General features: G+C 43.1%; 2 protein-coding genes across 2 annotated transcripts in view; one reads left to right on the top strand and one right to left on the bottom strand.

The window, feature by feature from the left end:
• LOC106816732 (ELKS/Rab6-interacting/CAST family member 1-like) overlaps positions 1-8,218 on the top strand; it is a gene marked incomplete in the record, with an annotated part of 24,829 nt that extends 16,611 nt beyond the window's left edge. Inside the window, 2 exon segments of the mRNA XM_014821349.1 lie at positions 1,820-1,921; positions 4,894-8,218. Coding sequence (XP_014676835.1) covers positions 1,820-1,921; positions 4,894-4,908 — 117 coding nt within the window.
• Positions 8,219-9,029: 811 nt separating this feature from the next.
• Positions 9,030-14,633, bottom strand: part of LOC106816733 — a gene marked incomplete in the record, with an annotated part of 17,321 nt that continues 11,717 nt past the window's right edge. Inside the window, 6 exon segments of the mRNA XM_014821350.1 lie at positions 9,030-9,967; positions 10,216-10,257; positions 10,419-10,584; positions 11,038-11,133; positions 11,976-12,126; positions 14,140-14,206. Of these exon segments, the coding sequence (XP_014676836.1) occupies positions 9,922-9,967; positions 10,216-10,257; positions 10,419-10,584; positions 11,038-11,133; positions 11,976-12,126; positions 14,140-14,206 (568 nt within the window).

Below are 14,633 nucleotides of genomic sequence, written 5' to 3'. Positions count from 1 at the left end.
ATTACTTCTTGTTTCAAACTCGAGGAAACGTGGGAAAGCTTGTTATCATAACATGATTGGAACCACGGTTTACTCGTGTGTATACAAGGGGGAAAACTAGGAATACTCGTTGTCTATACACCGGGCGAAAACTAGGAATGCTCTGTCTATACACGGGCAAAACCAGTGAAGTTCTTCTCTCGTACTTGGCGCCTCTGGTGGCTACATTACCCAGGGACGCTTCACGTGTTTCTTTGCCGGCAGGACGAGCTGATTAGCACCGTAACGACGCGCGCTGGGAGCATGGCATGAGGCGCTGCGTGCATGGCGTTCAATGATCACGGCGCACGCGCCGAGGTTTCGCCACTCGCCGAGTTCGCAATCAGCTGCGCAGATGTCGAGATGAGGTGCCGGCCGCGGTCGACGGCGCGTCCGTTCTGACGGCGAGGTCGAGGCGAGGTCGCGGTGCGAGGTCGCGGCGAGGTCGCGCATAAAATATTTGTAGCCGTATTTGTATTTATAATTTCAGTTGTTGTTATTTTCTTTTCTCATCTCTTTCTTACTTTACCTTCAAAGATTACTTTAAGTTTTAGCTGTCTTTCGGGAGCCGCCTGAATCAAGGGCTCTCCCGAGCGGTCACCGGTTTAAATTATCGCGTTTGCAGCATTACTACACTGTGTATCAAAAAGGCTTTAGCATGGCGTGCAAAGCACGCTCGCTGTCTCTGTAGTCCTTAGCGAAGCTTCTACAGGGATGCTGGTTGCCATGGTTATCAGCCTCGGAGCTCCGACATGAGGCAAGCAGCTGGAAGTGGCGAAACGTATGCGAAGAATCAAAGGACGCACCGGACTGCAGCGCTGAGGGCTGTGAAGGACACCGCAGCTAGCTGAAACTAAGCTGAGATGGCAAGTAAGAAGTAGTGCGGGAGGAGGGAAAGGGGGCAGCTGGGAGAAAATATGGTAAAGTGTTTTGGTGATGGTGGGATTTGAATCCGAAAGCGAATGAGCAGTAGCCCTTAGAATTAACCTGACCACGTAAGATGCGTCAGCTACAACCTCCTTTGTATTGAGTCCTTCTTTGCAAATTCATCGTACAACTGTCTAACCGTATAGCGTATCTAGGGTATACTTGCCCTCTGATTCTGTCTTCCTCGAAAATTATTTTGCAGGCAGTAGCAGTTGCTGAGCCGGGCAATCAGTGAAAAGGATGCGAACATTGTCTCTTAGCAGACTGGCTTCACCCAACCCAAATATCCAGAGCTATCGAGGACATCAAGCGACTCAGCGCAAAGAGAGATGATCTTAAAGAAAAAAGTTAAAGGAATGAGGTTGAGGGGTGCACGAGATGAGGTAAAGGGGGAAGAGCGATGAGAGGAGGCAAAGGGGGAAAGGGAAAGATGTAATGGAGCAGAGAGGGAGAAAATAGTGAGCAGGAAGACTATTGTGAGAGACAATGGCGGACAGAGCTCGAAGGTAAAAAGAGAGAGTTGAGAGTGTGCGAGAGGGGAGGCGGGACGGGAACTGTGACGCATGCTGCTGAGAGATCGAGGAGAGGGGCGAGGAGAGAGCAGAGAGATGAGGAGATGAAGAGGACGAGAAGAATTCTTGAGCGAGCATGAGAAAGAGAGAGAGAGAGGCGAGATGAGAAGAAAGAGGGAGAGGAGAGAGCGCGCATGGAAAGCAATGAGGTAAGCGAGAAAATGTGAGTGAGACACAAGACAGATGTTCATTCATTGTTTGCTAGCAATACGTTTAACGCTTACTGTAACTCAACTCTGCTTTGTCATTTCCGTTCATTCCTGTCATTGTTGTCATTGTCATTGTTGTCGTTGTCATTGCAGTCGGAACGAGGCATGCGGCTCATGAGCGAGTTCAAGGAACACGAGAAGCAGACGCTGGCGACCCCTAGTGGACCGGCGGGCGAGGGCAAGACTCCCGACGGGGTGAGATTTCGTTTGGTCGCGTTTGGTTTTCGTTTCGAACACGGCGTTGTCGGCTAACGTACTCAGTGTTGCCTTTTCCTTTACGTACACAGAGCGGACTTGATCGTGCACTTGATCCTGCACTTGATCCTGCACTTAATCCTGCACTTGATCCTGCTCTCTGTACCATGCACCGACGAAGCGATGTCGCTGATTGCTGCAGCTAGTGCAGCGATATATGTGTAGGACTACTCAGGCAGATACTAACCTTCATAGCCTTTGCACGACCTTTCTCTCCCTCATCCTTCTCATGTGCTGTCTGTCTCTTGCCATGCAGGTTTTCGGTCATAAACCTCTGTTTCGATATTTATTCTTATTCATCTATCGTTTATTTCTCTATGGTTTATACGTATTGGATTTCTATTTAACACAAGTGTAAACTCACAAGTCTTATAGCATGAGAAAGTCCAACATCTGTGTTTGTATATGTATATATATCAAGAGCTAATAATACCTCTTATTATACCTGGTATTATTAGCTCTTGATATATATATATATACATATATATACACACAGTGATTTAGCATGCATCCTTATTCTGTTAATTAATTATTTTGTCATCTGTTTGTCATCTTGTTGTTTTTTCTGTTTATTTTCACCTGACTGCTCTTGCATGATGCATGCTGCGCTCCCCCGCGCTACTAGAGCTTTCACGTGTTGAGCATGGACAGTCTACTGTCCATCTTCACCAAGGACAGCGACGTCCATCTCGACTGCGCTCTCTCTCACCTCGACACGGTCATGTACCTCCTCGCCATGGTAACGACCTTTCCCCTCCGACCTCCGCCGACCGCAAACGCGGGGCCGTTCGTCGGCGTCTCGCCTTTTTTCGAAAGCCGGTCGACGTTCACTGTCCCGCCAGGTGGCGCCGTCCAACGCTCACGTCGAACTAACTGACGTTTGGCGACGAGCGCCCCCTGGTGGCTCGGTGTGACGCACGTTTTTTTTTTATTCTTATGAATATTGATGTACATTGATCATATTATTATAATGTTATTGATATATTTATAATATATATTGATATTATTCCTATAATATGTAAGTTTACCGGCGTGTGGATGTGTAAGTATGCGAGTGTACGGATGGGCACTTCTCTAATGCTGGCCCAGCGCATCGATCGAACGCACGTTTATCTTTGGCGGAACCTTAATTATTCATGAGCGCTAATACGTTTCTCGCTGCGTTCCCTCTCACCGCTCTTGTAACTCCTATCTATTACTGTCTAGGTTGTCGGCCCTCGCATGTTTGCCGTCACGCGTAATCTCCTCTACTATTATCATTGTTAATCATATTTTCCTTCTATCCTTATTATTTATTCACGGTGGTAGAGTAGAGGCTCTTCCTAACCCGCCATTTCTAATATCTGTTGTTGTTAATCGTGTATTAAACCCCCGTTATTTATTCGTCGCGGTGCGTCGCGTGTCGTAACGCGGCGTGTTGTCTCTCTCTCGATGCAGGAGGAGGAAGAAGGAATCTGGGCATGACGACAGCGTCAGCTGTGTATCTGTGTCTGGCTCAGGTATATCTACATGTAGATACGTGCGGCGTGCGCCGCATCCGTGTGCACGTGTGTGTTCGTGTGCAGCCGCGATCACTCAGGAATCACGCAAATGCAACTGCAATGCGGTGCCGAACAAGACGGCGTCAGTCTAGCGCAGGTTCGCGCGGGGCCCGTAGCTGTTGGAATCTGTGCGTAGACTGACACTGGCGTGGTCGGTGAGACGCAGAAGCCGCATGGTGCTCTGTGTGTTCCTGAAAGTGATCAGCGCCCGTCTATAGACTGACACGCTTCCGCTGTGTAAAATGGCAGCAGGCTGCGTCCTGATTGGCTCAAGATTGAAAATGGTAGTATACTGCACCCTGATTGGCTAAAGATTGAAAAATGGCAGTAGACTGTAGACTGGTAGATTGTGCATCATGATCACCTGATCATATCAAGAAAATTTGTAGCGTTTGGATACTCGAGTTTGTTCCATAGTTGCCAGCTCACTAATTCAGCGAAGCTAATATTCAGACATGTGCGCCCTCTAGTACAACAAGAGAGCCTCATTGGAGGGCATGCAGCCAATCGGGAGCCAATCTGTTGCCTTCTTACGCGACGGAAGCAGTAGAAGCTGTGTGTGTCGTACGTCGTTTATTCACCGCTTGTGTGTTGTTTATGCATGTTGTTGGTCCAGGAGCCACACAGTCCAGTGCTGATCTCTACCGACGGACACACGTGGACGGTGGTCACCACGGCCATACGCGACGACGGTCACGACGACGAACTTGACCACGAAAACTAGCCGCGCTTTTCGTTGCCGTTGTCTTTTCTTCTTTTTTTTACATAAAATATCAAGAGCTAATATATATATAACACATGTATTGTTAGCTCTTGAAAATATGCATATCGATTAAAGTGGCTCGTATATATATGTGATATATTTTTAATATATTTTTTTACGTTTTTATGTCGTTGTGATGTAAGCAGATGTCTTTATCTGAAGTGTTGTCAGATGCAAGGAGATGATGAGTGTGAGATATAAGTAGTGATTTAATTCAGTTGTGATAGCGTTAGTGAACTAGCGAGCTTATCTTTGAAACCACAAATCGATATTGGAAAAATTGCGTACTGTCAAGAGCTAATACTATAATACGTGTTTTAATGTATTATTATAGCTCTTGATACTGTCAAATCGCTCGTACAATTTCGATGCGCTTGTCGTTGTAACTGCATTAAAAACATTCGTTGTCGTGTGTGTCGGTCGTGCAATTCCGTCGTTGTTTTGTTTCTCAATGTAACGAGGCGACAAGCAGTCCCTCGTACGTACGGTCTCCGCTATACGTCTAGTCATTATGTCGCATCGTCGTCATCCGCATTGTCCGTGCGCAAGGGAGGCTGCGCGGTTACCATGGTTACGCGCACACTCTGAGTTTCCTCATCTTCTTTCAGGGGCATGTCTGCTGACGGTCATGCGTCGTGGCGGTCACCCTCAGACCGCGTCGCTCTGTCGATCCGCTCTTCCATCCGTCGATCGTGGTGTCGGGCTTGACCTTCTCTCGCTGTGGTGGTTGCACCTCTACCGGAGATAATAACAGACGCGGTGGCGGGCGCTAACACGGATGCTCTTCTGTCCGTCGAGACGGCGAGAGGTTCCGGAAGATCGTCGGCTCGCGTCCGCCATCTTGCGCGACGGAAAGCGTGGCGATCTTCTCGCTCTCGAGGCGGAACTAACAATGCACCGCCCTCTGTGGGCGACGCGGGGAACCACTTTGCACTTCGCGTCGGAACTAACACGGTGTGGGTGCGGTCGGTGACAGGGTCTTTGTATACTGGTGGGTGGGGATGGTTTCGTGGCTGGCACTGTGCTGTCTGCTACTGCACACGCTTACAATCAGAGCTGCATTCCTAGCGTAATTATCGTCGTCATCATCGATCAATCGTCATCATCGTTATTATTATAATTATTATTAATATTATTATCAGTTATTATTATTTCCGGCGCGCGTTTGATCGTCTCCTGCCTCACCTCCGGCCTAGCTGTGACGCTATCAGTTCAGCATTGTATTTCAGTTTCGGGCATTTTTCGGGAGCATTGCGCATTGCGCATGGTAATTTGACCTTTATTAATCCTGCGTAATGTGTAAGGGGCTGGACGTTTGCTATAGCGGTGGATGTCTACCATGCTAGACCGCAGTACTGCGCTGTGTGCGGTAACGATCGCTTGCCTCCCTCCCTAGTCTAGCCCGCTTTATTTTTTGTCGGGACGCCGCCGCCGTCGTTTCATTCTTCTTTTAGCGTTCTTTTTCGCGTGAACGTTTGCGTCGGTTGATCGCGTTTTAAGCCACGAGCCATGAGTACGTTACACACTATACTAACAGACACGGGCGTGCGTGCGTGCGTGCGTGACACGTCGTCAGTAGAGGTCGCGATTGAAGGTCGCGCCTCCGCTCGTCGCGCCAAGAGCCGTCCATTCCCGCCATCGGAACGGTCGCGTGTTGCATACAACGGTCGCGTGTTGCATACAGCGGTCGCGTGTTGCATACAGTGGTCGCGTGTTGCATACAACGGTCGCGTAGCACCCACACAACGGTCGCGTGTTGCATACAACGGTCGCGTAGCACCCACACAATGGTCGCGTGTTGCATACAACGGTTGCGTAGCACCCACACAATGGTCGCGTGTTGCATACAACGGGCGCGTGTTGCGTACAACGGTCGTGTAGCACCCACACAACGGTCGCGTGTTGCATACAAACGGTCACATGTTGCGTACAACGGTCGTGCAGCTCGTACACCCAGCAGGCGAGCGTGTGCGTAGTGATAGGATATCATCGTCGGCCGTTACCGGCCTGCAACCCATATCAGATTAGATGCAGTGGCTAAAGTAAGAATTATAGTTCTGTCGCGTGTCGCTCGCGCGGTGGATGGACGCTGCGCGGGTGTACCATGGTATACAACCCCCCATAACAAACGTCCCCCTCTACATTGGGCATGGGTACGTCTAGGATGCATTGCGAATGTGCAAGTGGATTCGACCTTCACTGCCCATGCGCAATGTAGTAGAGGGACAGTTGCCGTATGCCCATGCGCAATGTACAGGGGGAGCGTCTGCTGTAAGGTAGTATGTATGCCATGCTACACAAGCCATCTTTAGTATGTAGATGTGATGGTAGGGTAGGCTTATGGGGTTGTAGGCGTGTGTAGGCTTCAAGTAGAACTGTGGTAGAAATCTAGTGTGATTAGTCTTCAGATGTGTTGCACGGAAATATTGGTCAGTGGTGAAGTGGTCATGTAACGTAAATTGTGATTGGACGCATAAATTGCAGACAGTTGTCGATGGAGGCAGTGATTGTCGGATCTACGGTCATATGATATGTAATCGAAACTGTGATTGGCTGTTCTACGATCACATGTATAGCAGGGCAAGTGTCGTCAGGTTCCATTTGTAACAGCGGCAATAATTGGTTGTTCGGTTGTCACATATATAATCGAGCCAACGATTGGCTAATCTCCGGTCATGCTGCTGTGTTTCTCAGTATAATGATATTTGCAGGGAATATTTTCCAGTGGCGGTGTAATAAGTATTCTGCGTTTCGACCAGTCGTCCCCAATTTATCAGGAGACAGGTCGAGAACCTCCATAAATGCCACGATTGATGAAGTGGTTGGGGAAAGGGACTGGGCTCGATTCCCCGTGTCCCGGGTAAAAAAAAAGTCCCAGTTCCCGGTTAATTGACATCGTCCGGATGGTTGTTATTTCTGAATCACGAAGAATTTGGTATTTCCCGGTTTCCAGATAATTAAAATGGTCCTATCCTGCCTCCCGAAAATGATCGTTCTGTCGACCTGTCAAATATTTGGGAGATATCAGAGTTACAGGGTCAATATGGAGCGCCATCTATCTGAAGAGTCCCTGACACATGTAATCAATAGGAAATTTAACCTGTTCTTGTGCGTGGAGTGTGCGATTGATACGTGATATATAACGGGAGCGGGATCACATCTCATATCCAACTCTAACCGTGTAGCCCTTCTGGAGCTTCAGTGTAAACAGGGGTCGCCTGTAGATGGAGCGAAGGGCCGCACGGGTAGAGCTATCTCATATCGTGCCTGGCAGATCTAGCGGGGGACGCTGCCCGGCCGAGGGCTGGCGTGGCATGTCGAATGGACAACCATTGACTGCACAAGGCACCTGATAGTTGAACACCCTGTGCAGAGGCCTTACGTAAGTTTGAACATTTTTTTCGTAGGAGCCCATGTGGCCAGTAATAACCAAGTAGCGGGCGTCCTATGGTATAAATAATTAGCATCACTGAGCTGTAGATATAATAACAGCTGTTATTGTATGTGCAGCTCAGTGTCCAGTAGCGCCAGTGTGCACGATGAGCCTATGTATGGGTGCAACCATTGGCGGGTACATGCAGGTCACTTGTGTTGTCATCAGTAGTCGGTAAGAGATGTCACCAGTCATATTCGCGTATAGAAAGGACAGATATATGTGGATATTTCGTTATATTCTTTCGGCGATAGTTGTAGGTAGTTGGCAGGAGCGCCCCCCCTCCCCCGCTTGCTCCCGAGGTTTGTGAAATCTGCTGAACTTCGCATTTTTGTCCCCGTTTATTATTTTTAGAGCCAAAGTGTTGAGAGCGTTTTATTTTATGGCGAATTGGTTTGTATCGTGTGGTGTGTTATTGATTGAAATAATATCACGTTTTAATGTAAAAATTGTATATAAACAAAATTATCAAAAATACATATTTAACCCGCTAAAACTGATCGCAGTGTTCGTGTTTTTGTGTGTAGTGGCTGTGGATACATTGAAACATTTGCTTACACTTGCTCAGTATACTTGTGATGCATGCTGAAGATGCTGTCATTCCATATTGATCTCTGCTAAGCAGCTAAGAAACAAAACTATGCTTAAACTTATAAGAGTAACTCAGTAGTAGCAATAAATAATAATAATAATAGAAGTTATGAGTAAAACCTAAGGCGATATAATGAAACTGTTAACAGGACCTCGGTTTCGGCGTAAAAAAACAAGAACGTAGTTTGTGCAATACATTGAGCTACAGCACGCCTCACAGAAACTCGCTCACGCAAATATTGTATAACCAATACAAATTACAATACTTATAGTTGCATCACCAATCATAAAGATTAGGAATAGATAAAGTAAACATAGTTTTCTAATAGGGTATTTCCATAACATCGTCTAGATTTTGAAAACGGTATAATTTTCTAATACACATTAATTGCCATTGTCATTGGTAGATATCAGTCCAGAGTTTCACGCCTGTGAATTTTCTTGACTTATTTCCTAATGTAGTGCTAAACCTGGGTTGGTAATATGATGTTGAAGATGCAAGTCTAGTACTAGGGCTAGTAGTACTAGTACTAGCAGGAGTAAGATAATATAGGATCCTATATTATCTTACTCCTGGTACTAGTAGTACTAGTAGTAGTATTATGAGAGTGAACATTAGAGACAGTTTCTCTGTTTGTTTTTAGTAAACATCTACATAAACCTGGCTTAATTAGTGCTAGCGAGTAGTCCAAGTTGATATATTTCTTCTTTAGCTGAACCTAAGTGTATTGATAGAATGGGAATGTTTTCCACAGATAAAAGTTTATTAATCAATTTACTTATTATAAAATTTTACAGCAATTAAGTTCTCCTCGAGCAGTTAAAAAAACAGCAGTGAATGTAGGACTGGCACAAGTTACATCTACAACTAACATCAACGTACAGATTATTCACGAGATCACAGCTATAGGTTATATTTTAAGGAGATGTTTTGACATCTCAGTAATTAAGGTGTCTGCATATATAATTATAATACTCAGAAACATCCAACAAGTTAAATTAAAACTTCTTAGCGATGAACGCACTTGTTGAAATAATAACACTTTTGTATCTGACAACTGCAAAAACAATACAACTTATATGCACTGATATTTATGTGCACAGATTTAAGGCATACATATTTTATATGCACATGCACACAGATTTTAAGGCAATAATTGCTCTGGTTAGTACAAAAACCAAGACGAGATATACCCTTACAGCTAATATAAGGACATTAATAACCTATACACAAAATGATCGATGTATGCATTTACTTAACAATTTACACATTATAGCATTTTACCTCTCCGCAGCTTACGACGCAGTCAACCATCAAATCCTTACCAAATAAAAAAATATACCAGCAAGTAAAGGATGTGAGACTGACAAATCTGATCAAGAACCTGTTGGCAAACAGGCGGTTTCTCGTGGATCTCAATGGCAACTGCAGCAGATGGCATAGACAGAAGAATGGCCCTCCACAATGAAGCATCCTGACTCCTCTGCTAGTCTAACAACTTACTACACTGCAAACCATCTACGTGCCAATCCCGGGAAAACACAAGTAAGTGTCTTTCATCTAAAGAACATGGATGTCAATCCCCAACTGAAAGTCTTCACTGTGAGGTTTTCACTGTGAGGTGGTGGCAGCTCCACTTGCATCATAAGGATGGATTCTGTAAAGTGAAAAAAGAGTTTAGTACAAGCACCTCTGCATGTATCACTGTCACTGTAAAGTTTCGTTTCACTTCATTTCACTTGATCTGTTACTTTATATATATGGCTTTCAAAACTCATTATAATTATTCTGATATGCTAGTCTAAGAACCATGTTAATTATGCAATTGAAGACTATACAATATGGCAATGTGGAATCGTTATATCTTTTTTCAATGTTCTCAAACAATCACTGACAAAAGCTTACATATCTGCAGCATCTGAGACGGTAGCATCATGAGGATGGATTCTGTAAAGTGAAAAAAAGAGTCCATTTGTGTATCACTGCCTCTGTAATCTCTCATTTCACATCATTTGAGTTGGGCATGTCCATATATATATTATAACCACTGTAAGTATTCATATTACCAAATAAAGTGATAAAAACACATTTTCATTTATGCTGCTTACACAAACTTGATTGTCTCGGATTCAACCAAGATTCTCTCCAAGCATCTATGGCCGTAGTTGCTTGGTCTCTTAAGGAGCACCCCAGGTGGTAGTCCTTCGCAACCGATGACTCCAGCATCGACCAGCTTGTATGGCAGCCTTGCCATAGGCTTTCCGCTGGCATGAGCTATAACATATACGCACAACTGTATAGAAAACTATTACTCCAAAAGTTTATTATTTTTTAAACACACTAGCTTTTAATAGACTTTGTAAATAAACTGCAGTTTCCACTTACTCTGAAAACTCTGTTATGTACCGTAATTGTAACCTCTGTTATGTACAACTCTGACTGCATAAATTCTCTTTCACTTAAAATATTTGTTTGTACATATACAACAAATACTAGAGCCCAACTTTAAAGTTACATATTGTAGTGTTTAACCCTTAGGTCAGCTGAAATGTAAACTAACCGTTCCACAAACATAAACAAAAAGTAGAACAGAAACGTATTACATATATACACTGTGAGCAGATTGCCGGGGTCTTATGAATAAAGCATCATTGTGGTTGGAACCAATTTCATTGTCTGAGTATTAATGTGGTTTAATCCGGTAGTAAAGACTACACATATACTTACAGTATTTGTCGTTAAACAACGTCTGCACATGTTTGCGTAGCAGAGCAGTGGTTCTTGTAGTTTTTTGTGTGCATTCAGCTGTTTGATGTTCCGATTCTACAAAAATAAGATATATAATGCATAGTAATAACAGGCACTGGATGGTAATATACTTGACACAATCAAATTCACAACAAATTAATAAAATAATGTTTTCCACCCAGCAAACATGTATCTTCTTTTAACCTTTAGATTTAAAGGGATACATTTCTCTAGGTTCTTCAGATATTTTCATCTAAGATAGGATAAAATTACGCTTCGTAAAAAGTTTTATGGTTCAATATTTATTAGAAATATTTTAAAAAAATGTTTAAAAACTAACGGCTATATCGTTGCTTACAACGACGGTGGCGCCACTGGCACCCACTGCATAAGTTGCGCAAAGCAACGCTTCGGCTGCACGCTACAGACCGAGGGTGTTTCTTATTTATTAATTTAAGAGCAGATAAATTGCAATATCTTATAAACGACATATAGTTTCAGTTATAATATGGATAAATATGTCCTAAAATTAACATCGTTCGGTTAAGTAGCATATTCAGGTATAAATATAATTGCACTTTTGTGATTAGCCCTTGGTCTGTAATGTGCAAAATGAATTGTCAAATGCGCAACTTTTTCAGGGTGGCAGCACGATCTGGGGTGTCATGTCAGTGCCCAAAAATAACGATTTCGAAATTTAATGTTGTTTTATTATGACAAACGTGAATGCGTAATTATATATAGTTATATAGGTATGTGCTATTAATTATAAATCTACTATGATAATATACTCTCAAATTCTAGAGGAAAGTATCCCTTTAAGTTCGTCTGCTAATCTTTAATTAACAATCCGTTACTATAGTTTATACAGTCAACTCATTGTTAACAATGCTTGAGCTAATGATTCCTATGTTTACCTAGATGCAAACATATCTCCTGAACGAAGAGTGGATGGTCTTTTAAATAAGACAGGCCCTTCCTGGACGAACACAGAAAGGGTGCTTCCCGTTTCTCGAGCTGTGTGCCGATCACAATCGTCTCAGCACCCAGGCATTCTAACTCCTTCATCTGTGAATATGGGAAACAGATTTACGTACACTTTCAGAAACATAACTAGAAAGGGTAGTTGTCGCCAACTACATGTATCCCCCGTGATCTAGTAATGAAATATCTCTGTAAGGACGTAGAATGTAGGTATAAAGTTAAATAAGTCGCAAAGTCAAAGGTTTGTTATACAACTCATGTGCCTGAGATGTGCAAGTATGTTAAAATTGGTTGCCTTAGGGGATTTGGTACGCGACACACCTTCTCCCCAAGATGTGTATAAGTATACAAAGCTTGGTCGCGCTAGGTCAATTAGGGGCCGAGTTATAGAGAGGAAGGGAAATATGATCAAGATCAAGGTAAAGGTCAAATAAACGTCGCAGTGACCTGGTTTTGGTATGCTGCGCACCTTCTCCCCAAGATGTGCAAGTATACCATGTTTGGTAGCGCTAGGTCAATTAGGGGTCGAGTTATAGAGCGGAAGGGAAATTCTCTGCGGCGGACCGAGCGGCTGGACAGACATGAAACCATAGTATCCCCACCGACTTCGTGGCGGGGATACAATAATGTACAGATATGAGTAACTATATATACCAGTACCATGATGGGTAATGACCGTAATGTTCACTTACTTCAATGCCAGACAATTCCAAAATTTTACCTAGGCCTACATGTAACTATAATATTCCTAATTACACTAACACCCAAATGGGGAATAATATAAAAAACAGTTTTGACAAGAGCTACAGTTAGCTTTTAAATGATGGCGCAATATTACAAATTACTACTTTATATATAACCATTGAAGCAGTGCGTTCTTGTACCCTAGCTCCTCTAAATGATGTGAATATATATAACACACAGATATATATTTATTTAGTATACTTAAAGATACCTTCCCATGCACATTTTTGTGACAAACCACTGTAAAAACGCAAGTAAATAACTCACTACACTTTAACTGAACGTTAGCTTTGAAAATAAAACTGTAAAAATATGTATCAAGCCTATATTCGCTCAACGAAAAAACAACTCAAAAAACGTGTTTTGCCGCCATTATGTATCATGGCGGCAAGAGTCGACACCATATATCTATATGATATCTATGAGCATATGCACCCTTCATGACCTTCAGCGCTTGGCAACACCGCATGGCAACAATTTAGAGACGTACGCGTCACAACATCGCCGCAGAGCGGCAAAAGTGAACTGTTTGAAACATTCGACCTGACACTTTCACTTTGTAGTCTATAAGCTTCGAATGAACGTATTCCTGGGTATTTTTTTTACCCATCACACATATATAGGCAGGCACGTACAAACGTGCAATGTTAAAATAGTTAATTTTTGCCTGATTCTATGTTTGCCGCTTGAAGTTTCGAGGGGAGGCACCTTTATGGTTACTGTCCAGGTTTTCTACAAAATTTCATCGATTTTTCATTTGTATTCTTATACGAGCGCTAACACTAGGGGCCACCTCTGTATACACACTCATTTCGCTATTATACGGATCGATGCACGTGAAATTTCAGAGCATTCTCATTGTCCACGCACCTGTGCAATGGCCAGCAGTTATATTTAAATACACATATATTGGTGACGTCTGAGACACAATCCAGCGTAGCCAGTTATACCAACCCCAACTATTCGTTATTTTGCTGCGCGGTCGAACATTAATAGCATTTCTCGTTATACGCCAACTTTGTTGACATGCAGATTAGTGACCGCAGTCATGTGTGTCTTGCAGTGGCCGGTGTTCGCACGTTTCGTATCAAATTGCGTGTGGTAACCTTATTTCTTACAATTTTTTAATTGCATAGAACATTTTACCAATTTAGAGGTTTTAGTTAGTCAATGATATGTCACCAGAGTATAAGTACTAACACGAGATGTTTCACATACGTTCACCCATTTCGCACACAGGCGGTCGATCATTGTGAAAAATAGAAAAACACTGATATAAAATATGTTATATAACACACACAAAATATAAAATGTGTTTGAATGTCTACTCAATGTATGTTCATGTTTACTTACAGTTTTGTACATGTGTCCATGTAACTGCTTAACTTTAGCAGCCTTTTCCTCATCAGACAGACTTGTTAAGTCTGTCTGCCGTGACATTGCTGCTTCATTAAATTGTGTTCTCTCATTCTGTGACAAGTTTTTCGATTTCTTCCCCCATTCCTGTAATGACTGCTTTCCATCTGAAACAAAAAATATACAGTCACATTTCAAAATAGAATTGCAGTTGGAAGCCAGCTATAGCTACCTATTAGTGGCATTCAATTCATGCCATAACTGTTGTGTAACCTTTTTCAATAACACATTTCATTGTATGGTAGGATAAAAAAAATATCCTAACAATATATGACTTTAACGATGCTTTCAAAGTTCTTCGAAATCGGCTGGACACTTCAGCACAGCATATTGCTACATGAAAAATACTCATCGAATTTGTTGTCCCAAACGTTTCGGTTTGAAGCCAAAAAACTAAATAAACATGATCCAGAGCATTTTTTTTTATATCT

This window comes from Priapulus caudatus, unplaced genomic scaffold, assembly GCF_000485595.1.
Source record: "Priapulus caudatus unplaced genomic scaffold, Priapulus_caudatus-5.0.1 Scaffold1469, whole genome shotgun sequence".
In the NCBI taxonomy this organism is placed as follows: Eukaryota; Metazoa; Priapulida; class Priapulimorpha; order Priapulimorphida; family Priapulidae; genus Priapulus; species Priapulus caudatus.
Note: the sequence above shows the minus strand (reverse complement) of the source record. Positions and strands in the feature narration are given on the sequence as shown.